This window comes from Micromonas commoda, chromosome 4 (genome assembly GCF_000090985.2).
Source record: "Micromonas commoda chromosome 4, complete sequence".
NCBI lineage: Eukaryota > Viridiplantae > Chlorophyta > Mamiellophyceae > Mamiellales > Mamiellaceae > Micromonas > Micromonas commoda.
Window position 1 is genome coordinate 476,628 of NC_013041.1, and position 26,618 is coordinate 503,245.

The following is a 26,618-nucleotide window of genomic DNA, read 5'->3' on the forward strand; positions in this document are numbered from 1 at the left end:
GTTCGATAACGATGCCTCGCAGTCGTCGACGGCGTCGGGGTGCACCCAAATGAGGACCGCGTCGCTTCCTTCGGCGTCCCCTTCGACGACGCCCGGAAGGGACACGATCTGCGCGGGCGCGATGACCTCGCCGGTGGTCCGCACCAAGATGAAATCTCTCGCGTCCGCCTTCCGAGGGTCCACATCCACCACACCGCCCTCCACGCACCGCGACAGGCACGCGCGTACATCTCCCGCCTCGACGCGAACGCACGCGTTGTACGAACCGTCGTGCACGGCGCACGCGTCACGGATCCACCTCGACGTGGACCGATACCCGCGGCGGCGACCTGGTCTCGACTCGGGCAGCGAAAACCCCCACCGCGATCGCATCTCGAACCGCTTGGCGTGCCACACGTGCGTCTCCAACCTGCGAAGACGACGAGCTGACGCGGCGGCGGCGGCGTCGGGACCGGTGCGCGCGCTCGGGTCGTCGGCGCACACGTCCTCCACGCGGGCCAGCATCGCGTCGAGGAGTTCATCGTCGTCATCGTCAGTTCCAGTTTCTTCGGCGTCGCGACTCGCCTCCTTCTCCGTACCACCCGCGTCGTCCACGTGTTTGGCGTGAAGCCGCGCGGGCCTACGTCTCGCCCGCCTGCACCAGTGCACGGTCACGCCCGGGTTGGTTCCGACTCTCACGCCGGCGCCGGTCGCGTGACCGACTCGCGACGCGACGTCGGCGGGCGCGAGCCCCGTTGCGTCGACGGCTCTTCTTCGCTTGGCGTTTGGCCTGTGCTTGGTGGATCCTCGGTACGGGTTGTGGCTGGTGGCGCGTCTGCGAAGGTGGCGCGGAAGGGACGCCGCGCCGAGGTCGCCGCCGGTGCGCGCGTGCAGCGCGTCGGTGAGCACCGCGATCTGCGAACGGTGAAGGCGGTGCGCGTCAGGGAAGAGTCGGGTCGGGCGGGATTCTAGGTTTTCTTTCGGGGCCGTGCGTGTCCTCTCTCCTCGAGTCCCATGCCTCAGGCCTTAGGCGTGTGGGTGTCACCCCACGGTTACGCTTGTCGCCATCGTGTTAAGCCTCGGTTTGGCTGGGTGCGTTGTTAAGTCCTCATCGACAGGAACCCGAAGGAGCGAGAGGAACACGCGGAAGGTGATGGGGGCGGCCGGAAAAAAGGCACGACGGGATTTGACATCCGGGCGGCGGCGCACCTCGGCCGCGCGCGCTGCTGCGAAATCGATCGCTCGCACGTGGCGCGGGAGCTGCGTCTTATCGCGTCCCATATTCTACGAGACCATTCGCCGTCCCATTTCGCGCCCGGTCCCACCCCTCGCGCCTCGAGCTGTGCGTCTCACCCCGGCCGCCGAAATCGAGCAACCGGCCCATCGTCAACAGGAGCGCCGGGGCGTTCACGAAGAAAAACTTGTGGCACTCGCCATATCCTCACGCGCGCAGAGATGGCGTCAACGGGCGATGCGTCGACCGAAGCTTCCACGAGCGATAGGGAGTACGTCTCTCCCGGCGTCATTGGCGCGTGCCTCACCATCATCCCGAACGCGCTGATGTGGTACGGCGCCATCAAAGGTAAAGGGAAGCTCGAGGCATTCGTGAAGGCTGTCGTCAAGAGCCCCGTCGGCCCTGTCGGTTTGCTCGCTGTTCCGTTCTGCGGGATGGCCATGGAGAAGTGCTTCTACGACACGTTGGTGTCGCTGCAGGGCGTGAACCCGAACATTCAGCCCGATACGCGGAAGATGGAGACCTGGCCCGCCGGCGGACACGCGCTGCCGTCCTTCTCCGTCGTGCCCGTGAAGCACATCCGGGAGTACTTCTAGCTAGCTAGCTCGGAAACGGGTGGCCGAGAACGAATAGCGTAGGCGCGGCAGAATTCATAGCTTAGACTCGACATTAACATCGCGTTCTCACTGCGGCGAGCCCCTGCCGATGGGAGTGAACGGCCCGGGACCCCCCGGAGCCATCGCAGCGGGTCCGCCACCCCCTCCGCCAGCACCCCCGTCCCGATCTCTCGGCATGGACTGAAACGACGAGATGACGCCGAGCAAACGCGTCGCCGGGACCGACTGCCCGCAGGCGAAGGCGTCCGACAGCATGTCCACGATCTGCACCACCTGGTTCCGCCGCATCGCGGGCATCCCCACCAACCGCTCGGAGATGTACTGAGCGTACTCGGACGTCTCGGTGAAGCTGCGGGGCGTGCGCTGGCCGGGCACCCTCGGCGCGACGATCCCGTTGGCGCCGACGATGCCGCCGCGATGCGAGATGGCTCCGCTCGCCTCCAGCGTTGACGTCGGCGACGTGTCCTTGGACTGCGACTTGGATCCTTCGATGCCTCCCCCCGGGGGGGCGTGGGACGGCGGGCGGAGCACCGGGGGGAGCGAGGTCGACCCGAGCGAGCTCGGAGCCGGAGCGGGAGCCCGGCCGCCGACGCCGCCGCGGGGGGAGGGCAACCGGCCGCCCCCGCGCGTCACCGCCCCGCCGCTCGCTACGTCCCCGCCGGCCCTTCCCCCTCCGTCGCGCGGGGTTGGCGGCTCGGGGGTGTCGCGCGCGTTCAGGCCCTTCAGGTTCACGGCGCTGCCCGTCTTCGACATGCCCCGCATGAGGTCGGCGACGTCCTGGATCTTGGCGTTGTTGACCCAGGCGAGAATCTTGGCGCACGCCCGCTCTCTGTCCGCGGGAGCGAGCTTGCACAGCTTCACCTCGGCCATGGACACGAGGTTACGGATGATCCTCCGCTCCGCGGCGTCCAGCCTGACCTTATTGACGGAGGCGGCCTTCGCGTCCTGAGCCCTGAGCTCCCTCATCAGCTCGGTGAACTCCTCAAAGTCCAGGGCACCGGAGTGGTCGGCGTCGAAGCGGGTGAACTTCGCGCGCACGTCATCCTCGCTGACCTCGGTCAGGGGTAACAGTTCGAAGGCCGCGATGATCTCGTCGAGGTCGAGCTCCCCGCTGTTATCGTCGTCGAACTTTTTGAACGAATCCTGCAGGAGCTTCTCAAACTCTTCTTCGCCGACTTCCATCAGACGGCTCATCGTCTTCTCAGCCCTCAGCTGCTTCATCAGCTCCATGAACTCCTCCGCGTCGAGCGCGCCGCTGTCATCCGCGTCGAACTTTTTGAACTTCGCCACCACCACGTCTTCGGTGGCGTGACTCAGCGCCGGGAGCGACTTGAACGCCTCCAGAATCTCCGGAAGTTCGAGCGAGCCGCTGCCGTCGTCGTCGTAACGTTTGAATGCGTCCATGCAGAGCACCTCGAACTCGTCGTCGTCGACGTCGAGAACGGAGGAGAGACCGAGACCCATCTTCTTCGCGAACGAGGTATCCATGTACTTGGACCTCTGCGACATCAGCGCCTCCACCGCGGGTCCACCGGTGAGCACCGCGCACACGTACCCGTCCCACGCGATCGGTTTCTTCTTCTCCTTGGAGTTGATCTCTGGAGCCTTGAAGCCCGTGCTCTCCGACTCGTCGGGCTCGAGGTATCCAAGGAGGGTCTCGCCGAATTCCTGGCACCTGCACGCCATCTGGAAGAACGAGAGCTCCTCGTCATCCAGCGCGTACCGCGATGCCGGGATGCACGCGACGGTCGCGCCCCGCGGCGCGAGCATCTGGTCCAAGATGGTCTTCACGCTCCGGTCCTCACAAACCATCGCGAGGATCTTTGAAACCATGTCGTTGGACTGGAGAAAGTCAGACACAGCTCGCATCTCGGGGTTCTCCTTGATTGTCTGCTGCGTGCGCGGGTCGAGAATCTCGGTGACGATGGGAATGGTATCGTCCTCGCGCGTGCCGCCGATCGCCGCGCGCTTCACCGTGGACTTGGCCATGAACCCCTGCTCCCTCAGCTTCTTGTGCTTGTTCTGTATGTCGCGAATGAGGAGAAGTGTCGCGAGGCACTTGGAGTCGCTCTGCATGATGTCGCCCTCCTCCTCCTCGTCCGCGAAGATGATGCAGCTGGTAAACTTCTCGATGCCCATGTACTCTAGGTGACGGCGCATGGCGGTGTTACCCACGTGGTGGATGAGCGAGATGTTGCGAAGAGAATCAACCTCGAGGCCGCCCTCGGACAACAACGCGTCGCGATCGGAGAGGGGAACGCTGGCCATGATGTGAATCTCCGAGCCCGGGGCGCACATCGCGTCCAGAAGCAGCAAAATATCGCGCAGGTCGCGGCGCCAGCCCGCGAACAGGATGTACTCCTTTTCGTCATCCTCGTTCTCCAGAATCGGCACGACGCCCGGGTCACACCTGTGCCTCTGCTTGGGCGCGTAGGTGTCATTGTCCTCGGCGATGACCACCAGCTCGCACCGCTCGGTCATCACGTGGTCGTGGCTCGGGTTCAGCGTGATCTCGCCGTTCTTCGAGTTGCGAATGCCGATCGGGACCGCCTCGGGCAGCATGAGCTGCACGTCCTTCCACTTGGTACCCACCAGCTGCGGCCAGTGCTCGGTGTAAAATTCGTCACCCTCAAAGCCGAGGATGGACCCGTACACCTCCGCCAGGCCGGGCTGCCTGACAGCCATGAGCATCAGACGCCCGATGATATCGTGCGACACGACGGTCTCGACGTTGCCGCGTCCGATGAGGTGGATCAACGCCTCGTTGTCCTTGTCCCTCACCTCCGCCACGACGTGTCCGGAGAGCGACATGTTGTTCAGGTTGAGGATCACCTGGAGGATCTCCGCGTCAGCCTGGTCCGGGACCATCGTCGTGTCCGAGAAGACCACGACGGACCTCGCGGTGGAGACGGACACCTTATCCAAATCTCCGATCATCAGACGCGAGCCCTGCCTGAACACGACGGAGGTCCCCTTCAGGTCAGCCTTCTTGATGAACAGGTTCAGCTCCTTCTCCATCTGCTCCTTGCCATCCTTGCACAGCACCACGATGACGCCGCCGCCCTCGGACTCGTTCGCGTTGATGATCTCCTTCACGAACAGCAGCGACTTCTCGGTCCATCCCAACATGACGGTGTGACCGCGCTCCACCACCACGGACTTGCCCTCGCGCAGAGCCTGCATCTTGGCCTGCACCGCCTCGACCACGAGACCGAGCATCGTGGAGAAGTAGAGGATGCCCATGACGACCAGCGTGTTGGCGACGACCCGCGGCACGATCTCGATCGGCGCGGTGGTACCGGACGACAGCACGCCGGCGCACAGCCTGCGACGGAGACGGGGGTTAGAGGGGACGGTCAGTCGGCGATGGGGACGGAGCGGAGAGACCAAATTGAACAAAGGATGACGACGTCGACGCACCAGGTGAAGACTGCGTACATCCCATCCTCCAGCGTGACGCCCTCCTCCGAGAAGGAGTACCCCACGCCTCCGCCGACGGTGATGACCACGGCGAGGAACATCAGCGCGTATGTCTGGTACTTCGCCTGCGACAGGTAGCTGTCGGAGATGTACATGAACCTGCGGTAGACGTAGCTGCCGTTGGCTGCCGATACGTGCGCGCCGCGGTGGGGCTTCCGCGAGGCCTCGTCGTTGTCCGAGTCCGAGTCGGATTCCTCGACCCAGGCGCGCGCCTTGGCCTTCCAGCCGATCTCCTCGTCGGCCATGCTGAGCGCGCGGTGCGCGCCCCGGCGAGACGGGTGATCCTGGACCACCCCCGCGACGACCATCGCGCCCTCGCCTCCAACCGCGTTTGTCGTGGAATCCAAAGAATTATTCCCCGGGCGACGCCGATTATCACCGCTTCGAGAGGAACCGGCCCTCCCGGGGGCGCGTCCGCCCTGAGACGCCGCTCTTTGGCTCGGGGCACCGAGCGCGTCCAGTCCTAGAGCCCCTCGCGGCTTCGACGTCGATCACCCGCGCGCCGTGTCCCTGTGCGCGCCCAAACCGCGTCCGGCGACCCTTCGTGAATCGAGATTCGGCCCAAACGCAGCCGGTCGATGGGTCCAGCTGGAAAATCAGATCCTCGTCCAAGGTTTCGCTCCACCAGCCAGCGTGGCGCTTGACCAGCAGCCAAGACTCACTCGTTGTTTCGCGACGGGCGGGGGCGGAAGCAAGCGCGCGCGCGCGGGTCCCGACCTCGCCCCGGCGCCCGCCGCGTTCGAGTCGCGGTATCCGTCATGGGCGCGGGTCTCGCCCTGCCGCGGCGCGAACCCGACGCGCCCTCCCCGAGCGGCGGAGGTGTCACCGGTCCGCCCGATCTTCGCCCGATCGGTGCCCACTCGTCCGCGTGCACATTGGGCGACGAGTACCGCGACGTCAACTCCTTCACTCTCCTCGACGTCCTCGGCTTCGGCGCTATGGGCAAGGTGCGGCTCGTGCGTCACAAGAGGACCGGCCTGCACTTCGCGCTCAAGGCGGTGGCGAAGGATACGGTGACGCACCGCGGGACTCGCGCGGCGAGGCTCGTCATCGCCGAGAGGGACGCCCTCTCAGCGCTCGAGCGGTCGCCCCACGATCGCGTCGCCAGGATGTTCGCCCACTTTCAGGACGCGACGTCGCTGTACATCCTCCTCGAGTACGTCCCGGGCGGCGAGCTTCGATCGAAGATGCGCCGTCACGGACGTTTCAGCGAACAAGTCACCAGGTTCTTCGTCGCAGCCATCGCGACGGCCATCGATCACCTCCACGCCGTCGTCGGCGTCGCGCACAGGGATCTCAAACCGGAGAACGTGCTGCTGGACAACAGGGGGTACCCCAAGCTATGCGACCTCGGCTCGTGCGCGCGTCTGTCTGTCGTGCGCGGTTCGAAAGACGACTTTGGGTCGAACCCGCGAATGAGGGGTGGGCGATCGTACTCGGCGGTGGGCACCCCCGAGTACCTCGCGCCCGAGGTGATCGACCCGGCGGCGGGGAGGCTCGATCTCTCCCCAACCTCGCGTACCTCGGGGTACGACGCGCGCGCGGTGGACTGGTGGGCGCTCGGGGTGTTGGCGTTCGAGATGACGCACGGTAGGCCGCCGTTTCGGGCGAGAAACGTCCACGCGCTATACCGCGCCATCGCGGCTGGCGACGTGAAGTATTCGAAAAGATGTACCGCCGACTTCATCGACGTCGTCGGCCGACGCGGGTTCATGGCGCGGGATCCGTCGAAAAGGTTGGGGGTTCGGGGGTTGCGCGGGCCAACGCGGTTCCTACGTACGCTCGGGGCTGGGCCGGGGTTGGTGTTTGGGCTCATCGTCGGCGGCGGCGGGACTCGCGCGGTTCCATCGACGTTGCCGGCGATTAAGCGCGAGGCGTGGTTCTCGGGTTTCGACTGGGGCGGGTTGGAGAAGGGAAGGATTCGCGCTCCCGTCCCGGTGCGCCTTCCGGACGGCGACGGCGACGCGAGTAACTACCGGGAGGTGCACGAGCGGCGGGACGGCGTCGGGTGCGACGTGTGTGCGGCGCCAGCGCCTCCTTCGTCGCCGTCGTTCGGGTCCGTCGACCTGGTGGCGGACTATTCGTTCGACGACTGGTGACTCACCGGAGAGAGTTCCCGGTGGAGCGGTGTGCGCGGTTTTAGCCGATGCGACGCCTACTAGCTAGCTAACGCGTGCTGACACTTACGAGTGGTGATTTAGTCTACGGCGGGTGGGACCTCTCGGCTCCGCTGTCCCTCATGCGCTCGTTGAGGTAGTCGTGTTCGGCGCGAAGCTCGTCGAGCCTCCGCGACAGCCGAAGGGCCAGCGCCCGCTCCAGCAAATCATCCGCCTCCACGTTGTCATCGTCGGCCCTCCCCCCTACCTCATCCGCCCCGCGCGCCTCCTCGCGCTTCTCGCTGACGGGGAAGTGCCGCAGGTTCGCCGCGAGCACCTCGAACGGCAGGGCGAGCAGGTTCTCCTCGGCTCTCTGCAGCAACGCCACGCCCACCTGAAATATCACCTTGACCCCCTCGAGCATGAACACGTCCCAGACGCGTTCCACCACCCCGAGCGGGAGGGAATACGCGAACAGCGTCACGAACCACTGCGTCGCGAACATGCTGGCGTGCACGCACTCCCGTTGGAAGTGCGCCGCGAGCCGCGGGAGGTGCTCCCCGAGCAGGCCCTCGAGCTGGTGGAGGCATCGTCGCACGAGGGGCATGCCGGGCGAGTACAGCCCCTCGAGGGGTTCGTGCACTGCGCCGCGGAAGAGCGCAACCATGACCCAGAACGCGTCCTCCTCGGACATGTGCAACAGCAGAAGGCCCGCGACGAAGCCCATGCCCTGCACGTACCCAACCTCACGGTCGTAGACGCTGTACGCCCTCAGGACGTTGTACAGCGACCTCTGCCCGGCGCCATCGGGCTTGGCGAAGAAGACGTGCGAAGGGAAGGTTCGCGATATGTCCTTCGCAATGTCGTCGTCTCTTTCGTCCAGGGTGCTCAGGACGAGCTCATCGTACACCCCGTGATGGCACGCGCGCAGCTCGCGGCCGCCGCTCATCACCTGCCACGCGTAACCCCGCAGGGGCGCGGGCACGCCCTTCCGAGTCCTGCGCTGCACAACCTGTGGCTTGGCGCGGACGTACGCCTTCCAGTCGTCGACGGTGACGCCGAGCATGCGACGCCACTTCCGCAGCCGCTTCTCCGCCGCGCTCAAGAGCACCGGCGGGTCGACAGCGGCGGGTCCGCCGTACGAAGGACCGGGCTCGTCATCCGAGCTCGCCATGGACACTGCGACGAAATGGACAGCGAGCCACGTTTTTGTACGAGAAATTTTGTACGAGAGTTCGCCGTCTTGTGTCTTCGTATTAACAATGTCGCTAAGCTCTTATATGAGCTTCTTGAAGTCCTCCATCGCCGCCGCGGTGGACGCCACCTCCGCCCCGAGCTTTGACAGCTTCTCCGCGTTGTCCGCGCGGACGTTCTCCGGCACCTTCTCCTCGTACCCCGGCATCTCCATCTGCTTCTGAAGAGCCGCGATGGACTTCATCGTCTGCGAGCTCTTCTTCTCGAGCTTGGCAATCTCCGCCGCGGGATCCACGACGCCCTTGAGCATCAGGTACACGCTGACGGACTCGTTGATGACCGTCACGCCGCATCCCGGCGGAACCTCGTCGTCGGGACCGATGACGTCGACCCTCGCGCATCCCGCCAGCGTGGCGATGCCCTCGGCGAATTGTTTCGCCGCGACGGTGGCGACGTCGCCGCGGGTCACGACGAAGAGCTCAGCCTTGGCCTTTGGCTGGAGGTTATACGCGGCTCGGAGGGACCTGGTGGCCTTGACGATCTCCTGCGCGACGGCCATGGACTCCTCCACGGCGGCGTCGACGCGGGCGTCAGTGAAGGCGGGGTAATCAGCCACCATGATGGACGGCGCCGTCTCAGCAGCCCTGCGGGGCAGGCGCTGCCAGAGCTCCTCGGTGACGAAGGGCATGAACGGGTGGAGGAGCCTGAGGCCGCCGTCGAGGCAGGTCCAGAGCGTGTCACGCGTCGCCTTCTTCGCGGCCTCGTCCGCGCCGTTCATCACCGGCTTCATGAGCTCGATGAACACGTCGCAAACGTCGTACTGCCAAAACGCGTAGACGCCGGTGGTGGCGTTGCTAAAGTCGTAGACTTCCATGGCGTCGACGGTGGTCTTGACCGCGGAGTTGAGCCTGTGAAGCGCCCACTTGGACGCGGGGGGCAGGCCGGGGGTGTTGACGGTGAGGGGTTCCTCGGGAGGCTTGTAATCGTCGCCGAGGTTCATGATGGCGAATCGAATAGCGTTCCAGAGCTTGTTGCACCAGTGGCGGTAGCCCACGACTCGGAGCACGTCGAGGTTGATGTCGCGGCCCTGCGCGGTGTACGCGACGAGGGCGAAGCGCATGGCGTCGGTACCGCACTCGGGAATGCCCTCGGGATAATCCTGCGCCTGGCCCTGCTGCGCTTTTTTGACCTCCTTCTCGTCGAGGTTGCCGCCGGTGAGGGTCTCGTTGAGATCCTTCAGCGAGATGCCCTCGATGACGTGAAGAGGGTCGATGACGTTGCCGAGGGATTTGGACATCTTCCTGCCGTGCGCGTCGCGGACCATGGCGTGAAGGTACACCTGCTTGAAGGGAACCTTGCCGGTGAGTTTCATGCCCATCATGACCATACGCGCGACCCAGAAGAACAGGATGTCGTGGCCGGTTTCCAGCAGCGCGGTTGGGTAAAACTCCGCGAGATCCGGGGTCTCGTCCGGCCAGCCAAACACGGAGAAGGGGAAAAGGCCAGAGGAGAACCAGGTGTCGAGCACGTCCTCGTCCTGCTCGAGCGTGAAGGCCTTCCCCGGGAACTTCTTCTCGGCCTCGGCGCGAGCCTCGTCCTCCTCGCGGCCGATGACCCACCTGTCGAGCTTCTCCGAGGAACCGCCCGGCATGCCGCACTCCTCCTCAGCCTCGCCTTCGAACTTGACGTAGTACGCGGGGATTCGGTGCCCCCACCACAGCTGTCGCGAGATGCACCAGTCGCGGATGTTCTCGAGCCACCTGAACCAGGTGGGCTCCATGAAGTTGGGAAGGATCTCGAGCTCCTTGGATCGCGCGGCGTCGCAAGCCTCCGCGGCCATCTTATCGCACGCGACCCACCACTGCGGCTTAAGCATCGGCTCGATGACGTCCTTGGAGCGGGAGCACAGGCCGAGGCGCATGGGGTTATCCGCCTTACCGCGGTAGAGGCCGAGCTCGTCGAGGGCGGCGATGACCGCTGGGCGCGCGGTAAACCGCTTCATGCCCTTAAACCTGTCGCCGCCCTCGTCGTTGATCATGCCCTCCTCCGTGAGCATGTTGATAAACTCGAGGTTGTGCCTCTTGCCCGTCTGAAAATCGTTGGGATCGTGCGCGGGGGTGATCTTCACCGCTCCGGTACCGAACGACATGTCCACGAGCTCGGCGTCGCAGATGATGGGAATCTTACGGCCGTTGAACGGGTGGATGACGTGCTTGCCCTGGACGTCCTTGTAGCGGGCGTCGTCGGGATGCACGGCGACGGCGGTGTCTCCGAGCATCGTCTCGGGGCGGGTGGTGGCCACGACAATCTCCCCGCCGCCCTCGATGGGGTAGGCGAAGGACCAGATGGAGCCGAACTCGACCTTGCCGTCCTGGCCGGGAACGGACATCTCCTTGCTGCCATCGAGGTCGACGTAATCGACCTCGATGTCGGAGATGGCCGTCTTGAGTCGGCAGCACCAGTTCACGAGGCGGTTATCGCGGTACACGAGTCCGTCGGCGTGCATGCGGACAAACGCTTCCTTGACAGCCTTGGAGAGCATCTCGTCCATGGTGAAGCGCTCCCGGGACCAGTCCAGGGACGAACCGAGTCGCTTGAGCTGGTTGAAGATCTTGCCGCCGTATTGCTCCTGGTGGACCGGACGAGAGAGAGGCGGGAGGGGCGAGGGTCAGTCGACGAAGACCCGACGGCTCAACCGTCTCGGGCAAACCGCAACCGCTAAACCACCGGCGGCGTCGTGCGAAAGTCGGGCGGTTCAGCCTCAGGGGTTTGAGTGCGTAGTGTTAGTAATCACGGTGAAAGGGTGACTAAACCCCTCAGTGATAGCTGGAACTATTTCTGTCGTCACCGGCCGTGAACCGCGTTTAAAGCTTTCGGGCGCTCGGGTTGTGCCTGGGCGGGAAAAGCGAGTCGCGGGTCTACGGGGGTGACGGGACTCACCTTCCACTCGAACACTCGCTCGAGGAATTTCTCGCGGCCGAGGTCGTGCCTCGTGATCCCCTCCTCGCGCTGGAGCTTCTTCTCCACCACGGTCTGCGTGGCGATGCCCGCGTGGTCGGTGCCGGGCACCCAGAGGGCCTCGTAGCCGCTCATCCTTCGCCACCGCACGATGGTGTCCTGGATGGAGTTGGTCAGGGCGTGGCCGATGTGCAGCGCGCCGGTGACGTTGGGGGGAGGGATGACGATGACGAACTTGGGCTTGGAGGTGCCCATCGTGGGCTTGAAGTACCCCTCCTTCTCCCACCAGTCGTACCACGCGGCCTCGACATTCTTCGGATCGTACGCCTTGGCCATCGGGACCACCGCGGGATCCTTGTACTCGCCCTTTGGCACGGCCTGCGCCGCCTTGAGCGCGGCGAGGTCCTCCTCGTCGACGCCGCCTTTCTTCTCCTTCTTCTTCTTGCCGCCGTCGCCGCCGCCTGCGGCTTCCTTGGCCTTCTTAGCGGCCTCCATCTCCGCGAGCTTGGCCTTCTTCGCCTCGAGCTTGGCCTTCTTGGCGGCCGCCTCGGCAGCCTTGGCGGCCTTCTTGGCGGCCTTCTTGGCGGCCGCCTCGGGGTCCTCTTCGGCCACCTTCATGTTGGCCATCTCGGCGGTCGCCTGGTCGGCCATGGCGTCCGGCGTGTCACTGAGTCTTGGCACAGCTAGCGCGACGCGTGTGCGCCCTGGATGGGTGTGGCGGCGATGGCGACAGCGATCGGACCTAACCCTGAGGATCAAGTTCTTCGATACCAGTCTCCCAGCAACCAACCCTACGAGGGTTTGGTCTCCTCCACGCGCCACTGCGACGTGCACGACGGGCGCGTCCTCGCCGGCCCGATCGATCGAGCATCGACCATGTCGCACGTCTCATCTACGGCGGGGCGGTGGAGCGTCGCTCGCGCTCGCGCGGCGTCCGACTCGGCCGCCAAGGCGCGGAGCGTTCGCGGCAATCGCCCCCGACGAATCCTCCACGACGGCGAGCATCGTCGCGTCGGCGCCCGCGTCGCTCCGCGCGCGATCAAGAAGAGGAAGGAGGAGGAGAACCCGGAGTGGGCAAAGCACTGGATCGACGGCGAGATGCCCGACGGCGTCGACCGCGAGCTCGAGGCCGCGCTCCTCGAGATGCTCGACAGACGCAGGGACGAGCTCTTCGGCGAGCCCCCTCCGGGCCCATCCATCGAGGAGCGCATGAAGGCGGCGCTCGCGGAGGACACGCCGTTGCCGAAGAACCCCAACCCGTTGGAGCTGCCCCCGCTGCCGGACCTTCGAGAGCTCGCGGAGATGTCCAACCTCTCCCTCACCGATGAGGAGATCGAGGACTTCACCCCGAAAGTGCACGGCATCCTGAACTGGTTCGGGAAGCTCAACGAGGTGGATCTGGACGCGATGAACAAGGACGTCGAGCTGTACAGGGACAAGTGGGTCACCCCGCTCAGGCCCGACGAGCCCGAGGATTTCGTCAACATGGAAGGCATCTACGAGAACGCGGGCGAGCGGTGGCAGGCGCCCTACATCAAGGTTCCCTCAGTCGACAAGAAGGAGAAGGCGGCGGCGGCGATGGAAGGGGCGGCGGCGCCGGAAGAAGGGGCGCCCGAAGAGGCGTCGGCTGCGGCCGGCGGCGGTGCCGCGGAGCTGACCCCGGAGGTGCTCGGCATGGAGCTCCTCGTGGGTAAGGTGATCAAGTGCGAGAAGCACCCGGACGCCGATAAGCTCTACGTCGAGACGGTCGACTGCGGCGAACCGGGGGGGCCCCGGACCATCTGCAGCGGCCTCGTCCCGTACATGTCCGCCGCCGACATCGACGGCAAGAACGTCGTCGTCGTCGCCAACCTCAAGCCGCGCAACATGGCGGGGCTCACGTCCGCGGGCATGCTGCTGTGCGCCAACAACGGCGGGGACGGGGACGCGAGGAGGGTGGAGCTGCTGTTGGCGCCGGATGAAGCCGTCGTTGGGGAGAGGCTCACGTGGGGCGACGCCGCCAACGAACCGCCGCACGGGGGTAACAAGATCGCGAAGAAACGGATCTGGGAGGCGGTGCAGCCGGACCTCGGGGTGAACGGCGCGTGCGAGGCGGGGTGGCGGGGCGTCGTGCTGACCTCGTCGGCGGGGGCCGTGAAGTGCGCGAGCATCAAGGACGGCGGCGTGTCTTGAGCCGGCGTTCGTTTTTTAAGTGTCGGCGGGTCTCCCCGCTTGTTATAAAAAGTTTTAAAAAGCGACCCCGACATCCGTCCGTCCCTCGAAGGCGTCGTCGTTCGCGTCGTCGTTCACGCCGGCGGTGGCGGGGGCTGGGGCTTGCCGCGTCCCGCGCCCGGCCTGAATCCCCTCGTGCCGTCCGGCATCGTCGGCTGTCTCGGCGCCGCGGGGTCGGCGGCGGCTTGCGAGCGGGACGTCGTCCGCCTCTCCTCGCCGTCCCCGCCCTCGCCGTCGCCCCCGCCGTCGTCAGTCTCGAGGAACGCCTTGTTCTCCTGAAACGCCGCCGCGGACGCCCACTGCGAGTAGTCCTTCTTCCCCTGCCGTCCCCACTTTCCCTTCTTTTTGTTCTTTTTCGAAGCCGCGCCGTCGCCGTCGACGCCTTCTCCCTCGCCGCCGCCCTCCCCCCCGCCGCCGCCGCCGCCGTTCGCGTCATCCTCCTCCGCGTGTTCGTCCTCGAGTCTCTGCTGCTGCTGCTTCTGCTGCTTCTTCTTCTTGTGAACGTTCCTCACCAGCAGCCTGACCCGCAGGCCGTTTCGCCAGTCCTTGTCGTCGTTCAGCGTCTCCGCAGCGCGAGCCGCGTCGTCCCTCGTGTTGAACTCGATCAGCGCGTGCACCGCGTTGCTCGGAGTGGCGATCAGGTCCAGTCCCGAGGGCTTCGTCGCCCCCGCGGGGGTCTGCATCCCCGGGTGCCTGACTCGAACCATGGCGACGTCGCCGGCGGCGGAGAAGAGATCGCGAACAGACTCGATGGTGGGCTGCGTCTTGAAGTTCTCGGCGACGACGGTGCGCGCCTGGACGTCCTCCAGGTCGATGTCCGGGAGGGGTGTCGCGCGTCGTACCCTGATCCCGTCCTCGGAAACCACCAGCGCCTCGCTGTGCTGCCTCAAGATCGCCGCGACGGTCTCGATGGGCGGATGCTTCTTGAGCAGCGTCTTCATCCTGTTGAATCCGCAAACGACGCCGATGGGGACGAAACCGTTGGGATCCGCCCGCACCTTCTTCATCAGGAAGGCATCCGTCGGCAGGTTCGCGTCGGAGAAGTAGAACTCAACCTGCTTCACGATCTTGTCGACCTGCTCGTCGGTGAGCGGCTTCGGGGCCTTTTCTTGGTGCTGGGCGGCGGTGGCGCCGGCACCCTCCTGAGATCCGGCCCCACCCGCGTCGCCTCCCGCGGCGGCATCTCCCAGCGAGAGATCCTTCAGCAGCGCATCGGCCGCATCGCCGATCGCGTTCGCGCCTTCATGCTTCGTCTCGACGGACATGCCCCGCGTGTGCGCTCCACCTCTGGCGCGCGACGGTTGGGGTTGCTGGTCAATCAACCGGGCCGGACCTGATCTGGTATCGGCGCCGCTCTCAAAATCTCGCGATGGATAAAGCCCGGGAGGCGTGCCTTCCCCGCGCACATTGGTCGGCGGCGGCACACTTCGCCTCGACTCTCCGTCAGGACACCATGGCCGACGACAAGAAGGTGCGACTCGGTCTCGAACCCGCGCCGACCCCTCTCCCGACCCCCGATCGACCGCGACGAAACCTCCGCCACGAATCTTCGACGCGAACGCTGCCAGCTGGACCCGGTGGAGGCGCCCCGATCGCGCCCGCCGGTCCGTCATCGGACCCTCCCGCTGACCTCAACCCCCGCATCACCGCGACCTGCCCAACTCCGACAGAAGTTCCTCGAGGTCTTCCAGCAGCTCAAGGACGAGCTGGTGCAGGCGGAGAAGGACGACGCGCAGGTTGCGATCGCGGTTGACTGGATCGACAAGATGGTCGAGTACAACGTCCCCCACGGTAAGCTCAACCGCGGCCTCGCCGTGGTCGACGGCATGCGCGCGCTGAACCCCGCCGGCGTCAGCGACGACCAGATGCACAGGGCCATGGTGGTCGGCTGGTGCATCGAGTGGCTCCAGGCCGCCTTCCTCGTCTGGGACGACATCATGGACGAGAGCGTGACCCGCCGCGGCCAGCCGTGCTGGTTCAGGAACCCGAAGGTGGAGATGGTCGCCATCAACGACGGGCTGGTGCTGGAGTGCCAGATCTACAGCATGCTCAAGAAACACTGCAAGGCCCACGCCGGGTACGCGGAGCTCCTCGAGATGTTCCACGAGATCACCTACAAGACCGCCAGCGGCCAACTCCTCGATCTCATCACCGCGCCCATCGGCGAGGTGGACCTCTCCAAGTACACCGAGGAGGCGTACATGAGGATCGTGACGTACAAGACCGCGTACTACACCTTCTACCTGCCCGCCGCGGCCGCGATGCACCTGTCGGGCGTCACCGACCCGGCGGCGTTCGCCAAGGCTAACGAGATTTGCGAGAAGCTCGGGCAGTTTTTTCAGATCCAGGACGACTACCTGGACTGCTACGGCGACCCCGCGGTGATCGGCAAGATCGGCACCGACATCCAGGACAACAAGTGCGGGTGGCTCGTGGTGCAGGCGCTCAAGCGGTGCAGCGCGGAGCAGCGGAAGATCATCGAGGAGAACTACGGAAAGAAGGATGCCGAGTGCGAGAAGAAGATCAAGGAGCTCTACGTCGCGCTCGACATGGAGGCGGTTTACCTCAAGTACGAGGAGGAGAGCTACGCGGAACTCAAGGGCATCATGGAGTCCCAGACCGTGCTCCCGTCCGAGCTCTTCGGAGCCATGCTCGCCAAGATCTACAAGCGCCAGAAGTAATCGCTCCGAGGACAGCTGAGTCCGCGTGATTTTTATTCGAGGGTTATTTTTTTATCACATGCGTATCGCCATCGTAGCCGCGTCCCTTCCCCCGTTCACGACAGCGTAAACTCGGTGTCCTCCGCTCCCGCCGGGCGACCCACCGCCGCGAGCGACGGCTTCCCCTTCCCGATTCCCCCGAAGTTCTTGGTGATGTCGTAGTTGGTCCAGTTGATCGTGTTGGTAAAGTCCCCTACGCCGCGCCTGGCGTTTTCGGGCTCGACGCGTTGCAGGGGCACTCGCTCATTCTCCGCCACGCCCATCTCGTCCGCGAGCCGCGCGTGGTACTTCACCACCTGGTCGCGGAGGCTGGCGAAGTTCGTGACCAGCGCCTCGATCTCGCGCTCGTGCTCCTCGTCCTCCTGCTGCATCTTGAGCTCCAGCTGTTTCGCCTGGTTTTCCTCCTCAGCCTTCTTGGCGTCGTTTGCCGCGTTGCGAGCCTTGACCGCGGCGAGTTCCTCCTTCGCAGCCTTGAGCGAAGCCTCCGCAGCCTGACGCTTGAGCTCGCCCTGCTCCTTCTGGCGCGCGATCTTCTCTTTCCAGTTGGTCTCCTGGCGCGTGAGATCGTCGATCTTCTGGTCGAGTTGGAACAGCTCCTCCTCCGTCTTGTTCACCTCAGCCTCCAGCCCCTTCACCTTTGCCTCCGCTTCGTTAGCCTTACGGATGTCAGTCTCAACCTCCTTCACGTACTCGATGAGCTTCTTGAGCTCCGCCAGGGCCTCCTTACCCTTGCGTTCCTTCTCCTGCAGCGCCTTGAGCTTGGCCTCGGCCTCGTCGACGAGCCTCTGCTCCTCGGCAAGCTCCGCGGCGGCGGCGCGGTCGGCGTCGGTTCCCTTGGCCTTCTCCTCCGCCTCGGCGACTTGCCGCTCGAGCTCAGCCTTCTTAGCCTCGGCCTCGATGACCGCCGCCTTGGTCTCGTCCTCTTCCTTTTTCGCCGCCTCCAGCTTGGCGTCCGCCTCCTCCTTCTTCTTGACCCACATCTCGTAATTAGCCTTGGCCTCGTCGTGCACGCGCTTCGCCTCGGCGAGTTCCTCGGGTGTGGACTCGCGCGCGGGCGCTTCCTTCTCGGCGTTGTTCTCCTTGTCCTCGTCCGCCGCCGCCTTGGCCTCGCGTTCAGCCGTGAGCTTAGCGATCTTTTCCTTGAGCTCCTTGTTGCGCGCGAGCGCGGCTTCGTACGCGGCCTCCTGCTCCGCCGCCTTCTCGAGCATCTCCTCGTGTTTCTCGAGCATCGACTCGCGGAATTTGGCAAAGTTGATGATGGCGCTGATGTTGCGCCTGGTGCGCGCGTACTCCGGCTTGATCATGTCGCGCATGGAGAAGTCGTTGACGCCAACGTTCTTCATGAGCTTGAAAAGGTGGCGGTGGAACTTGAGCGCGCCGATGGCCTCCTCGTAGAGCTCGGGAAACTCCAAGCAGTTGGCCGCAGCTTCGAGATTCGGCGTGTACATCTCCTCGCGCGTTTCGCCGCACAGGAGGACGACCAGGTCCTCGTAAACCTTGAAGAGGGTGTCGGGGTGCGGTCGGAGGAGCTCCTTCTCCGTGATGGTGATGTCCATCTCGGCGAGGCACGCGATGATGTCGTTGTTGCCCAGGATGGGGAACGAGTACGTCGGCGCCATGGTGCGCGTCTGTCGTCGCTCGCGGGCGCCTTCAGTCAAATTTTGAATCTGAGGTTCCTTCCCTCGGCGTGAAAGGGTGTATCGGCGTCGGACCTCCGGCGTTCCGCGTGGGGTGACGTGCGGGGGTTCGACGGCGGTTCTGGCGCGCGCGTTCGGCGTCGCCTCTTTCCACGGAAGATGCGGCGCTGGCGTGGGTGTGGATGTGGACGCCTCCGTCGGGGGCTGGTATTTCTCACTCGCAAACGGTCACCCGCGGTCGGCTGATTTCCGGGAAAAGCCGACCTGCGCCGCGAGCGCCAACGAGGAGACTCGAACGACGAACCTCGGCGACGCGTCAGCCAGTGTCGCTCGCGCCATGGCGGGCGTCACGTACTTTGAGCGCGATTTCGACTTTGAATCACACGCGAGGGAGGTCGAGGCGACGTGGGATCCCGCCGTGGGCGGCGGACCCGCGCCGAGTCCGTCGGTGACCGCCCTCGACGGAGCCGCGACGGTAGGGCAAGTGGGCACCAATCGTCGCGGTCCGCCCGGCGATGAGGACGGCGCGACCCCCACCACGTCCGAGGCGCAGGCGCGCGCGTGGGACGACTTCCACGGCACGCACGACTCCGGGGTGTTCTTCAAGGAGCGACGGTACCTCCTCGCCGAGTTTCCCGCGCTCCTGGACGTGGGTTGTGTCCTGGAGGTGGGATGCGGCAGCGGATCTTCCGCGCTGCCGGTGCTCGCCGCCAACCCGAGCGCGACGGTGCTGGCGTGCGACTGGAGCGCCAACGCGGTGCGATGCGCGGAGAGGGCGGTGGCGTCCAGGGCCCGGGACGACGCGGACCGATTCGAGGCGTTCGTGTGCGACCCGTCCACGAGCGCCCGAGGTGCCCTCGCGGCGGAGGTTCATCGACGGCTCGAGCGTCGCGGAGTCCACCGCGGAGGCGTCGACGCGGCGCTCCTCGTCTTCGTCCTGTCCGCCGTGCCGCCCGGGACGCCAACCGTCGCTTTCCTGCGTCGTTGCGTCGAGGCTGTGAGACCCGGCGGGTTGGTGTGCTTCCGCGACTACGGCGCGTACGATCTTCCGATGCTCCGGTTCCCGCCGTCGCGGCGATTGGCGGATCGAACGTACGCTCGAATGGACGGAACGCTGGCGCGATTCTTCACCGTGGACGAGGTGCGGACGATGTTTCGCGAGGCGGGGTTGGTGGAGGAGGGCGCGGGGGGCGACGGGGAGGCGACGCCGGTGCGATACTGCTGCGTTCACAACGAGAACAAGAGGAAGGGGATCCTGATGAAACGGGTCTTCGTGCACGGCGCGTGGAGGAAACCCGCGTGAGTGTTAGATTAGTTTTAGTTCGATGGAGCGAATGAATGAGGCTCAGTAGTACTCGTTCTCGCGGCGGTACCCGCCGTATCCCACGCCGTTCGGGTGCACCTCCTCCTCCTCCTCGCCGTAGTACTCCTGCGGGTTATCCAGGACGGTGCCGGGCGAATACATGCCCATATCCGCCGGGCTCTCGCGGTACTCGTCGGGGTAGTCGCCGTATTCGTCGTCGCGATATCCGCCGCCGCCGGGTCCCTCGTGGTACGGATCGTATCGATACCCGTCGGGTCCGTCGACGTCGCCGTCGCCGGGTCCGTCCCTCGTCGCATCGAGCCACTCCCTGTTGTGACTCTCGAACTTTAACCTGCGAATCTTAACCGCCCAATCTTCCTCGTAGTCCATCACCGCATCCAGCGCCGAGTCCGCGCACTTCCGCACCTCGACGTTGGTGTCCTGGAGTAGGTCCACGAGGTAATGGACAACCTGAGTGCCGCGCAGCAGCCGCTCACGCGTGGCTTCGCACCGCAGCATCGCACCGAACGCGTGCGCGATTTGAAGAACGAATTCGTCGTCCTCTTTTTTATCGGACATGAGCGTGTACATTCGCTCCACCAGGCCGCAGTCCACGACGTGCTGCGCGTTGAACTCGCACACGATGGAACCGACGAACATGACCGCCTCCAGCGCGACGTCATCGTCCACCTCGCCGGGCGAGAGCAGGATGGCGGCGTATTCCAGCAAGCCGTGTTCCTGGCACGTCTCCGTTATGTCCAGCGCGTCGCAGTTCAAGTTGGCCAAAGTGCCCAAAACCTCCACCATGAGATCGCTGCCCGGTTCCTCCTCCTTCATCAGCCGTATGAGGTCCACGACGTACGGGGTGAAGTTGCGTCGGGCGTCGTCGCTCGCGCGCGCGACGTTTCGTATCACCTTAAACGCGAGCGGATCCCGCAACCGAATCCCTCGGCGCACCAACGCGTCAAAGCCCCTCTCCCGCTTGGGACCCTGGACGACGTGCTCGCACATAATCTCGGCGCACTTCGCGTTCGACGTGACGTTCACCGCGAGCGCGATGAGCTCCGGGGCGTCGTGCAGGTCCTCCACCTGCAGGATGAAGTCCATGAGGATCTTCGGCGCGGGCGTGTACGCGAACATGCCGCGGGTTCCGGGATCCACCGAGACGTGGTACAGGAGCGCCATGGACACGTGCTGAAAGTGCGGGTTTTTCATCAGGTCAACGACGCGCGGGATCAGCGCCCTCTCCACCATGGATTTTCGCATGTCCTCGTCGAAGGAGAGGTTCAGCAGCAGCCGCAGCGTGGCGAGGAGCAGGACGTCCTGGCCAGGGACGAACCTCGCCAGTTTATCCACGACGGCGCACTGTTTCATGGCGTCTTTGTTCTCCCGGTACACGCTGAGCTTCTTCAGGAACGTCACGCACAGCACGAGCAGGTCCACGCTTCTGCGCTCGAGCGCCTTGCACAGGTACACCGATATGTTCCGCTTCTTCATCTTCCTCTCGACGCTCGGGTCCTCCGACAGGTTGAGGAGCATGTAGAAGCACACGTACAGCAGCCTGTCCTGTTTCCGCTCCGCGAGCGCCAGACGCCTCTCGGTGAACTCGTCCAGCTCGCCCTGCTCCTTGATCGTCTCGAGCCTGTCGTCGTGTCGCTTCGTCTCGAGGTCGACGATTCGCATCGTCGCGTCCCCCATCTGGTTCTCCAGGATCGCCGGGTGGAACTGGCTGTAGTTTGAAAACGCGAAAAACACCGACACGACGTTGGTCGCCAGGTCCACGCTCTTGCGCCCCTCCTCTCGCAACACCCTCGCGAGCGTCTGCACCAGCGTGTCGTGCCCGAGCAGCATCGGCAAATTCTCCACGCGTCGCGCCAGCGCGGCTATGCGCGCGGTGGCGTCTACCCTGGCGTTCATGTCGTCGTCGTACAGCCTCTCCAGGTAGTCGTCCAGATCCTCCGCGTGCGACTTGACGTTCGCCAGCGACGGTACCCTGGCGTTGGCGTACGCGAGGTCCATGCTCGCGCCACCCGCGGTGGTTTCCCTCAGCACCCTCTCGTCCTCGGCGATGGCGAGACGTTCCATCTGTCGCAGCGTGGGGCTCGTCGGGTCTTCGTCGCGTGGTTGGGGACGAGCCGCGGCGGCGGGCGCGGCGCCGACGCCGGCTCGTTTGGAACCGATGGACGACGACGACGACGGCGACGACATCGACGACATCGACGAGGGCTTCGGGGCGGTACCTCGGCGGGCGTTCGCGGGTGCCTCCGCGGTGGGCGCGCCCCGGACGACGGCGACGGGTTGGTGCTCGTCGTAGAAGCTCTTGCGGCCGCGGACGGCTCGAACGACGCCCTTGGTGACCACCGGCGCGGGGTGCGCGGGGGCGGAGGAGGAGGGGGGCGCGTCGGCGGTTGTCGTCCCCGCGCCTCCGTCTCGCCGCGGCGTCTGGTCGGGTGCTCGGACCCCCCCGCCCGCCTCCCTATCGCGCAGGTCGCGCAGAAGACCTTCCACCTTGGGTATCTTGGAGTGGTGGATGAGTTTGCACTTGTCGACGATCTCCGCCGCGAGTCCCTCGATGTCGGTGGTGGCGCCGATGGTTTTCACCTTGATTCGCTTCGTGGCGTTGCTCCGCTCGGTGACGACCGTGACCCCATCCGCGGCGTACATCTGGCCCTCCAGCTCGTAGTGCACCAGAATCGCGGTGTCATCGTCCGCCAGCACGATGGCGCCCGGTCGAATCTGTCGATACGCGGATGGGGACGACACGGGGACGGGGTAAGGTCAGGGGGCGGTGGACCAAGGGCGGTCAGCGCTCTCGCATCTTTTTCAGGATGCGAGTTGGCTGGGAAAGGCGCGACGCGAGAGGGGCGGGGCTGGGGGGCGCACCTTCTTCTTGATGTATTTCTTCTCCTCGGCCATCGTGCCGTTCTCGACCCGCCCGGTCGCGGCAGCCTCCTCCTCCAGGCGAGCCGAGCAACTGTTCAGGGGATCTGAACGGTGCCTACTCTTGCGGTTTCCGGCCTCCCGTCATCGAAGCAACGATGCTGTGAGCAACGGACGGAATCGGAAGCTTCGTGCCAAAAAAGGGGGACGAAGCCAGACCAGCGCGCGCGCACCTCTCTCGCGCCAGTCCGCCATGAACTACTTCACCAGGCAGGAGATGGAGGGATCGGTGCGGTACTCGGGGAAGTGCCGCATCGGAAACTGGAACGAGAACGACATCCTCGACGAGGTGCGCGCCCCATCTCGTCGCGTCGCGAAGAATCAAATTCGTCGGCCTTCCAACGCGTGCGGGGCCCCCGTGGACCCTCTTCGCTCCTCGCCCGCCCTCGCTGACCCATCCCCGCGCGCACCCAATCGCCGCAGGTTCGCCTCAAGGATTACATAGCCAAGAAGGAGGCCGGGACGCTCAGGATGGACAAGTTCAACAAGCGCATGGCGACGGCGCTCCAGCCGGTACGCGCGCGTTCTCGCGCCCCGCGAACGACATTTTTTTCCATTTGCGGCACAGCCCGCGACCCGACCTCCCCTTCCCTCGACCCTGACCAAACACCCCCCCCCTCCTCCCATCCGCGACAGGTCGAGCTCACCAAGGACGCGAGCGACGAGTACGTCCACTTCGGCGACGTCGTGCAGCTCGAGAACGTCACGTCCGGCGCGGTCGTCGCCGTCGACGTCGAGTCGCGCGATCCCAGACCCGCGGAGAATGCGTGCGCGGTGTCGGCGTCGTTCCACGTGGACGCCTGCGCGAGGAACACGTTCACGTTCGAGCCGTACGTTCCCCGCACCGCCAAGGCTGCGGCGATGCTCCCGACGTACGACGACGACGTCCTGCACTACGGCCAGAAGGTCAAGCTCGCGGTTAACCCCGCGGCGATCGAGGGATCCGGCTGGGACGTCGCGACGTGTCGCCTCAAGTCCTTCACCGTGTCGCAGACGCACTTCGCCAAGTTTTCGAGGCGGTGCGAGGTGGTGGCGAGCGGCAACGACTCGTACGAGTGCGTGTTCGAGGTGCTGACGCCGGACCCGGCGAAGAGGCTCGTGAGCGAGGGCGTTCCGGTGATGGCGGGCGCGCCAATCGTGCTGCTGCACTGCCAGACGAACCAGTGCCTCTGCGTCGGAACGCACGGGTTCGCCAACGACTTTGGCAAGGAGCTCGAGGTTTGCGGGCACACCGAGACGAGCGTGGGCAACTCGTACAAGATGGAGGGGCTCGCGACGGGCGTGCCGAAGAGCCTGAAGGAGCGGGCGCCCCAGGACTGCAACGTGTTCGCCATCGTCGGGAAACCCACCGTCGTGGCTTGATGATCGGACAACCGATTTCGTGATGTGTATATATTTAAAGAGTATTGCTAACTCTGACGACGCGAGCCCGTGAACGCGTGTGCGAAGTGCCTCATCTCAGCTCACGCTCGCACCGCATCCGCCGCAGAACTTGTTTCCCGCTTTTTGAGCATGGCCGCACTTGCCACAGAACTTCTTGTTCTGTCCCTGCTTCGGCGGGGACATCACGTTAGCAGCGGGAGCGGTCGCCATCGTCGTCGGTGCCGGTGAAGGCGGCGCTGGGACCTGAGCTGGAACTGCGCCGGGTGCCGCGGGATACATCGTTTGCTGCACGGTTTGCTGAAGAACTTGATGCTGTTGAGCCATGGCAGCCACAGGTGAAGTCCCCATCGTCCCCCTATCACCGCGCATGAGGCGGCTTTTGAGCTCCCTGTACTCCTGCGCTAATGAGCAGGGCGTGCAGCAATAATGGCACAAGAAGTCTTGGCACTGGTTGCCTTCGATTCCGTAGGTTTCGCGAATTTGTAATCGCTTCATGTGGGAGTGGAAAGGTGCGCAGTTGATAGTGAACGGGTTGGCCGCGGGGCAACAAACAAACAACCAAACCCAGCCAAGTACGAAGTTCCCGACGTTAAGCACAGCGGAAATCATACATTCCGAGTTGTTGTCGTCCGGCCGCGAGCCATTTGACAGCAACCAGCCCGCGGGCACGCCCGTCTGCAGCATGCTCTCGTTGGCCCCGAGGATGAGACAAGGGCAGAAGACTGCCTTGCAGCACAAATCATTAGTGCAGTCGTTGTTGCAATCGCACGTGTCCACCTGCCACTGGCTTTGCACGCCGGGTTGCAGGACCACGGTGTGCGGGAGCGGTGCAGCCATCGTGCACGTCGGCGAGAATCCTCAGGCGTCGTGGAGGTCTGGATCCTTCATTTCTCGCCGACTCACTTCTTGCTCGCATTCCGTTCTCCACTTCTTCCAATCACAGAGCAGGAATTTCGATCTGGAGATTGCTAGATGTGACTTCGTCACTGGCGTTCCTCGTCCCAAATAACGGAGCCGCGGGAGCACATCGTAGCACGGCCGGCGACGAGACCGACGGTCTCGCAGACGGCTGTCAAACGCGCTCGGATACCATAAGGGCACGTATTCGTGCCACGTGTGTCGTGAACCCTTGGCGACGACGACCGCCCGCCTCAACTCCGGGGCACGCAGGGGAATTGATTCACCTGGGCGGGGCGGGATCGGCACAGCTCGACCGTCCTACTCCCCAACCCTCCTCCCATAGGCTGATCGCGCCATCATGATCGTCCACGCCGTCATCGCGCTCATCGGCTCTGCCCTTCAGGCCGGAGCTAACGTCGTGCAGAATAAACGAAAGTCCAAGCGCCTGAGGGACTGCCTCGAGGCCATCGTGCCCCCCCTGCAGACGATCGAGGCCTCCGAGTCCAAGATTCCCGTCGCGCACAAAGCGACGCTCGAGAAACTCAAGGATATCGTCAACGATGCGAAGGCGCTGCTGGAGAAGCAGTGCAAAAAGAAGTACGTCTCGCAGTATCTGACCAGCTCGAGCGTCAAGCAGCAGTTCGCCGACATCATAGAGGGGATCCAGACACACATGCAGGCGTTGAATCTCTCAGTGGCAACCCTCCACCGCGTGGACTCCAACGCCAGGGACGCGGACGACGCCGCAGATGTTGAAGAGATGCAAGCAGAAATTCGTAAAATGATGCAGGGCAACCAGGACGAGCTACGATCGCAGCTCGCCGAACTCGACGCCGGGCAGCAGGGCAGAGCGCAAGAGATGCTTGAGAAGCTCACCGAGGGACAGCAGCAGCTCCGCCGGGAGATCTCCGATGACCTGAAGAGGATCATCTCGGACATTGCTCCGGCACGACATGCTGATTCCGGCGCGCTACCCAAAGTAGACATGGCACTCGACCTGAAATCCGCAGGGGGCGGCGAGGACGACGTGCTCGGCGCGGGAGGTTTCGGCGAGGTTACGAAAATGCGATGGGTTCCCGGCGGCTCCATAGACGTGGCAGTCAAGAGGATTCTGCAGCGCAAGCCGAGCCGCAAGGCGCTCGAGGAGCTTCGGAGAGAGGCCGAGGCTATGCACGCGATGCGTCACCCGAACGTCATCCAGCTCTACGGGGCGTCTCTCACGCCGCCTCACGTATGCCTCGTGCTCGAGTTTGCGCCTCACGGCAGCTTAATGGATTTGCTCGAGCAGGAGGGCGCGCCGAGTGGCAGGACAAAGTGGAGAGAGCGCCTCATCCTCGCATCCGATATCGTGAAAGGCTTGACTTACCTACACTACCGCGGGATGCTCCACCTGGACATCAAATCGGGTAACGTGTTGCTCTTCGACGGTAAATCGCGTCACGTCGCCAAGCTCTCAGATTTTGGCCTCGCATACATCAAGAACGAAACGAGCGCAGGAAGCACAGTTGCGACCCGAACGGGCGCGGGAACGATCAACTGGAAGGCACCTGAGCTGTTCCGCAAGACGGGAAAGGCGACGAAGCGGAGCGACATCTACTCATGCTCCTGCGTGATGTTTGAACTCGCGAGTGGAACTATTCCATGGGACGGTGAGGGTCCCGGAGAGATTGCAGGGATGGTGTCCGTGGGCGAACGCCCGGACAAGCCCGAAGGATGCATCGATGCCTTCTGGGATTTAATCGAGGCTGGGTGGCGAGCAACGCCCGAAGATCGAATCTCTCTCGCGGACTCGCTCGAGCAGCTCGAAGCCCTCATCAAAGAACACGGCGGAACCGATGCCGAGCTCACGTCACCTCCGGCGCCAAAGAAGGATCCCGAGCCAGAACCGGAACCGAATCCGGATACCGAACCAGAGCCCGAGGAGGAGCTCGATCCGATCTCGGAAATCGAACCTAGCTTCTGTACA

The 26,618-nt window shown here is 64.6% G+C and overlaps 14 protein-coding genes across 14 annotated transcripts; 7 read left to right on the forward strand and 7 right to left on the reverse strand.

Annotated features, from left to right (window-relative positions):
- Positions 1 to 1,434: 1,434 nt before the first annotated feature.
- On the forward strand, positions 1,435 to 1,809 carry MICPUN_57708 (predicted protein; the record flags this gene model as incomplete). The annotated part of the gene is made up of 1 exon (XM_002501260.1): positions 1,435 to 1,809. The coding sequence occupies one exon, from the start codon at positions 1,435 to 1,437 to the stop codon at positions 1,807 to 1,809; it is 375 nt and encodes a 124-aa protein (XP_002501306.1).
- Positions 1,810 to 3,471: 1,662 nt separating this feature from the next.
- Positions 3,472 to 5,100, reverse strand: MICPUN_80696 (predicted protein; the record flags this gene model as incomplete). The annotated part of the gene is made up of 1 exon (XM_002501647.1): positions 3,472 to 5,100. A coding segment is annotated over one exon (1,629 nt), but the record flags the coding sequence as incomplete, so codon positions are not given.
- Positions 5,101 to 6,200: 1,100 nt separating this feature from the next.
- MICPUN_70257 (predicted protein) lies at positions 6,201 to 7,052 on the forward strand (the record flags this gene model as incomplete). The annotated part of the gene is made up of 2 exons (XM_002501261.1): positions 6,201 to 6,679; positions 6,731 to 7,052. Coding segments are annotated over 2 exons (801 nt in total), but the record flags the coding sequence as incomplete, so codon positions are not given.
- Positions 7,053 to 7,512: 460 nt separating this feature from the next.
- MICPUN_80830 (predicted protein) lies at positions 7,513 to 8,580 on the reverse strand (the record flags this gene model as incomplete). The annotated part of the gene is made up of 2 exons (XM_002501648.1): positions 7,513 to 7,674; positions 7,714 to 8,580. 2 exons carry the CDS (start codon positions 8,578 to 8,580, stop codon positions 7,513 to 7,515), a joined length of 1,029 nt encoding a protein of 342 aa, XP_002501694.1.
- A 62-nt stretch (positions 8,581 to 8,642) lies between these two features.
- On the reverse strand, positions 8,643 to 12,176 carry MICPUN_96323 (predicted protein; the record flags this gene model as incomplete). The annotated part of the gene is made up of 2 exons (XM_002501649.1): positions 8,643 to 11,229; positions 11,541 to 12,176. The coding sequence occupies 2 exons, from the start codon at positions 12,174 to 12,176 to the stop codon at positions 8,683 to 8,685; spliced, it is 3,183 nt and encodes a 1,060-aa protein (XP_002501695.1). The 3' UTR covers positions 8,643 to 8,682.
- Positions 12,177 to 12,281: 105 nt separating this feature from the next.
- Positions 12,282 to 13,730, forward strand: MICPUN_57713 (glutamyl-tRNA amidotransferase; the record flags this gene model as incomplete). The annotated part of the gene is made up of 1 exon (XM_002501262.1): positions 12,282 to 13,730. The coding sequence occupies one exon, from the start codon at positions 12,282 to 12,284 to the stop codon at positions 13,728 to 13,730; it is 1,449 nt and encodes a 482-aa protein (XP_002501308.1).
- A 113-nt stretch (positions 13,731 to 13,843) lies between these two features.
- MICPUN_99967 (predicted protein) lies at positions 13,844 to 15,034 on the reverse strand (the record flags this gene model as incomplete). Its single annotated transcript, XM_002501650.1, has 1 exon — positions 13,844 to 15,034. The coding sequence occupies one exon, from the start codon at positions 15,032 to 15,034 to the stop codon at positions 13,844 to 13,846; it is 1,191 nt and encodes a 396-aa protein (XP_002501696.1).
- A 150-nt stretch (positions 15,035 to 15,184) lies between these two features.
- Positions 15,185 to 16,507, forward strand: FPS (farnesyl-pyrophosphate synthetase). Its single transcript, XM_002501263.1, has 2 exons — positions 15,185 to 15,240; positions 15,440 to 16,507. The coding sequence occupies exons 1-2, from the start codon at positions 15,223 to 15,225 to the stop codon at positions 16,448 to 16,450; spliced, it is 1,029 nt and encodes a 342-aa protein (XP_002501309.1). The 5' UTR covers positions 15,185 to 15,222; the 3' UTR covers positions 16,451 to 16,507.
- Positions 16,508 to 16,545: 38 nt separating this feature from the next.
- On the reverse strand, positions 16,546 to 18,108 carry MICPUN_99968 (predicted protein; the record flags this gene model as incomplete). Its single annotated transcript, XM_002501651.1, has 1 exon — positions 16,546 to 18,108. One exon carries the CDS (start codon positions 18,106 to 18,108, stop codon positions 16,546 to 16,548), a length of 1,563 nt encoding a protein of 520 aa, XP_002501697.1.
- Positions 18,109 to 18,463: 355 nt separating this feature from the next.
- MICPUN_57717 (predicted protein) lies at positions 18,464 to 19,388 on the forward strand (the record flags this gene model as incomplete). Its single annotated transcript, XM_002501264.1, has 2 exons — positions 18,464 to 19,293; positions 19,376 to 19,388. 2 exons carry the CDS (start codon positions 18,464 to 18,466, stop codon positions 19,383 to 19,385), a joined length of 840 nt encoding a protein of 279 aa, XP_002501310.1. The 3' UTR covers positions 19,386 to 19,388.
- A 46-nt stretch (positions 19,389 to 19,434) lies between these two features.
- Positions 19,435 to 22,345, reverse strand: KAP (kinesin associated protein; the record flags this gene model as incomplete). The annotated part of the gene is made up of 3 exons (XM_002501652.1): positions 19,435 to 21,733; positions 21,890 to 22,168; positions 22,313 to 22,345. The coding sequence occupies 3 exons, from the start codon at positions 22,343 to 22,345 to the stop codon at positions 19,472 to 19,474; spliced, it is 2,574 nt and encodes an 857-aa protein (XP_002501698.1). The 3' UTR covers positions 19,435 to 19,471.
- Positions 22,346 to 22,562: 217 nt separating this feature from the next.
- On the forward strand, positions 22,563 to 23,780 carry MICPUN_105420 (predicted protein; the record flags this gene model as incomplete). Its single annotated transcript, XM_002501265.1, has 3 exons — positions 22,563 to 22,658; positions 22,793 to 22,882; positions 23,006 to 23,780. 3 exons carry the CDS (start codon positions 22,563 to 22,565, stop codon positions 23,729 to 23,731), a joined length of 912 nt encoding a protein of 303 aa, XP_002501311.1. The 3' UTR covers positions 23,732 to 23,780.
- A 47-nt stretch (positions 23,781 to 23,827) lies between these two features.
- On the reverse strand, positions 23,828 to 24,589 carry MICPUN_57720 (predicted protein; the record flags this gene model as incomplete). The annotated part of the gene is made up of 1 exon (XM_002501653.1): positions 23,828 to 24,589. One exon carries the CDS (start codon positions 24,587 to 24,589, stop codon positions 23,828 to 23,830), a length of 762 nt encoding a protein of 253 aa, XP_002501699.1.
- A 1,048-nt stretch (positions 24,590 to 25,637) lies between these two features.
- On the forward strand, positions 25,638 to 26,447 carry MICPUN_81229 (predicted protein; the record flags this gene model as incomplete). The annotated part of the gene is made up of 1 exon (XM_002501266.1): positions 25,638 to 26,447. A coding segment is annotated over one exon (810 nt), but the record flags the coding sequence as incomplete, so codon positions are not given.
- Between the last annotated feature and the right edge of the window lie 171 nt (positions 26,448 to 26,618).